The sequence below is a fragment of the Emydura macquarii genome, unplaced genomic scaffold (assembly GCF_026122565.2).
Source record: "Emydura macquarii macquarii isolate MOO-44397 ecotype Brisbane River unplaced genomic scaffold, CSIRO-AGI_Emac_v2 contig_499, whole genome shotgun sequence".
Lineage (NCBI taxonomy): Eukaryota > Metazoa > Chordata > Testudines > Chelidae > Emydura > Emydura macquarii.
Genome location: NW_027130636.1, coordinates 2,949,448 through 2,952,761, shown reverse-complemented (window position 1 = coordinate 2,952,761; position 3,314 = coordinate 2,949,448). Strand labels below are relative to the sequence as shown.

The 3,314-nt window shown below is 58.7% G+C and overlaps 1 protein-coding gene across 1 annotated transcript; it reads right to left on the bottom strand.

Moving 5' to 3' along the window:
• Positions 1–993: 993 nt before the first annotated feature.
• Positions 994–3,314, bottom strand: LRRC3 (leucine rich repeat containing 3). The gene has a single exon (XM_067538625.1). The coding sequence runs from the start codon at positions 3,312–3,314 to the stop codon at positions 2,535–2,537; it is 780 nt and encodes a 259-aa protein (XP_067394726.1). The 3' UTR covers positions 994–2,534.

Sequence of the window (3,314 nt, the reverse complement as noted above, 5' to 3'; positions counted from 1 at the left end):
CCAGACAGACAGAAACCAGCTAATCCGCCCCCCCCCAGACAGACAGAAACTAGCTAACCTGCCCCCCAGACAGACAGACAGAAACTAGCTAACCTGCCCCCCCCCGACAGACAGACAGAAACTGGCTAACCTCCTGCCCCCCAGACAGACAGACTAATCTAATCTGCTAATCTGCCCCCACCTCCTGACAGGCAAACGGTAACTAGATAACTGGCTCAGATAGACAGGCGGCCAGTAACTAGCTGTCCCCCAGACAGACAGACAGTAACTAGATAACCCATTGTCCGTTGGGGCAGAGCTTCCTGCCTGACAGCCCCACCCTCAGACTCAGCAGATCCCGGCTCCCCAGGGATGTGCAGGCGTCCTGGTGCCGCTGCCCTGGGCCTGACCCCTTTGCCCCCTGAATGGCGTGGGTGGGTGGCGGGCGCCGTGCTGAGAGCTGCTGCGGGAGGCAGGCAGGGCTCTGCCCCCTCCCCTCCGGAGCCAGAGGAGTTTTGGGACGGCGAAGACACTGCCTCCCCCTCCGTGCACACCCTGCAGGAGGGGCAGGTGTGGGGCTGGGGTACGGGCAGATGTGGGGTCACCACTGAGGTGGGGGATGGGAGGGTGCATAGGTCATTATTGGGATGGGGAGGGCAGATGGGGGCTAGGGGGGGCCGGGACACAGAATTAACAAGGTAGCATGTTGGGGTTTGCGGGGGGAAGCTCTGTGCCGGGGTGGGAGGCAGCCGCAAGAGCCTCTGCAGGGTGCAGAATCCCCCGCGCTGTGCTCTGGGGAGAGCTGGCAGCACTGCCCGTTAACTAACACTAACACACACACACACACACACACACACACACAGGAGACATCTGGCAGCACTGCCCATTAACTAACACACACACACACACACACACGGGAGAGCTGGCAGCACTGCCTGTTAACTAACACACACACACACACACACACAGGGGACAGCTCGCAGCACTGCCCGTTAACTAACACACACACACACACACAGGGGACATCTGGCAGCACTGCCCGTTAACTAACACACACACACACACACACAGGGGAGAGCTGGCAGCACTGCCTGTTAACTAACACACACACACACACACACACACACACACACACACACACACACAGGGGAGAGCTGGCAGCACTGCCCTGTAACTATCACACACACACACACACACACACACACACACACACAGAGGGGAGAGCTGGCAGCACGGGTTGTCTCACACTTGTTTCAAAAATCCAAGCATAGCCCCCAAACCATCCTTACGAGCGTTACACTAAACCCCTGGTGCGCTTGGGCCAAGCGGCTGGCGCGTGCCGGTGGGCAGGCCTGGGGGGAGGGCCTGGGTGACCAGCTGGCTTTTCACCGCTTGTCAGGGAACGTTACCCAGGACTAGCAGCGGGAGGGTGGGGGTGAGTCGACCGTTTGCACGGGCACCAGGGACCCCATTGGACGGCGACCCAGGTAGGAGGCCCCTGGGCTGATTATGAGCCTCTCTGGCATGACAGAAGCTGATCTCCCTGCTTTGGGGCGTTCTCCGTGCGGGAAGGAACGGCCCAGCGTTGCTTTGTCTTAAATGCCCCATCTAGCTGTGGGAATGTGGATGCTCCCAGATCAGAGCTGGCCAAACAGAGCTGCCAGGATCTTCTACACAGCCCAACGTGCTGGTGTGCGTCGCCCCACCAGTACGTCGTAGGAGCAGGCAAACCCCCAGCCCGCTGCTCCTCCCCAGCCATTCTTGCTCATGTGTGGTGAGGCAGGGTCAGTGCTGCAGTGGCGCTGACCCCTCTCTTTACGCGGGGGGGGGGGATCTGGGTGCGGAGGGCTCCCGATAGTCTGGGATCTTGGGGTGGGGCAGGAGGAATGCAGCCTGGGGCACGGCTTCAAATGATCCCTGCCCCTGGCTGGCTACCGGGGTAACTGAACCGTCTACAGCCAGCAGATACGCCCACCAGCTATACTCTGCATTGCGAGAAAGCCCCCAATGCCCTGGGTCTGCCCCTGCTCTGCCCCCGTCAGGCCCAACCCACTCACCAGAGCTCAGGTCCAGGTGGCCCTGGAGCTGTGCTCTCCCCTGGCCGAGCGCCATGCACGTCTCTCTCCTCCGGCTCCTGACTGCAGGAGAGGAGCAGGCACGGGCCCTGTGCGTTAGCCTCGCCCTGATGGGGCCGTGCACTTGCTGACGGCTCAGCGCTCCCTCCCGCGTCTGCTTTCTGGAACAGCCCCCTCTGGAATGACAGATGCAGGCAGGGCGTCGGGGCTCTGCTCTCTAGTCTTCTGCACAGGCCAGGACATATCCTGTCGGGCCTTTGTTAGCAACTAGAAACCTGCCCTGGCAAGTGATGTGACGGAAACAGGGGCGCTGCGCATCCCCTACGAGCTCATGGCTGTCGTTCAGTTCATAACAAAATCCATTTGCCTGTTGCTAGCAAATGTCATGTAAAAACCTCATAGAAAAGCTTGTGCAACCAGGTAAGAAGCAGATTGCTCCCCCCCGAAGGCATTTCTGGGCCTGGCGCTGGGTGCTTGGCATTACAGGACTGTGCTCATGGTCTCTTTGGGCACCTGGGTGCTAGGCAGTGATTTCAGGTACTCCAGGTGCTTCCTGGCATCTTCCTGGTTGTGGCGCACGTAATACACGACGTAGGTGATGACCATGGCGAGCCAGCCAAACATGGTGATGAACATGGCCACGTCAGTGGTCTTCTGATGGATGTTGCAGAAATTGACGCCGGAGTCCAAGACCTGAACAAAAGGCTGCCCGACATATTCTTCGCGCACGGACGTTTGGCAGGTGATTTCATTCACAGCCTCGGGATCGAGCTTCACTTCCCAGAGCACCTCCTGCAAAGCACACGCACAGTGCCAGGGGTTATTGGCCAGCCGGATCTTAGCATTCAGTTTGACCAAGGCCTCCTTGGGAATACTCTGGATAAGGTTATTGGAAAGATCCAGTGTTCGCAGGCCATCTGCCATGCCTCTGAACGCTGCCGTGTCTATCTTCTGAATGGCATTTCTGGAGAGGTCCAGCTCTTCCAAGTGGTGCAGGTGTTTGAACGCATTGTTGGGGATCTGGGTGATTTTATTTGCATCGAGCTTCAGAAACACGGCATCTTTGGGGATGTCCTTTGGGATTTCTTCCAGGTGCTTGGAGCTGCACAGCACAGCCATGGCGCCAGAGTGGTCCGTGCACTGGCAAAGCCGAGGGCAGGAGGCACACAATGTGATACACAGGAGGAGACAGAAGAAAACGCGCATGGAGCACAGGTGTGCAAATGAGGATGCCGTGTGTGCCAGGGACATGGTGCTCAT

Bases quoted from the DNA above. Each gene is read 5' to 3' on its own strand.
- LRRC3 (XM_067538625.1), bottom strand. From the start codon at position 3,314: ATGAGCACCATGTCCCTGGCACACACGGCATCCTCATTTGCACACCTG.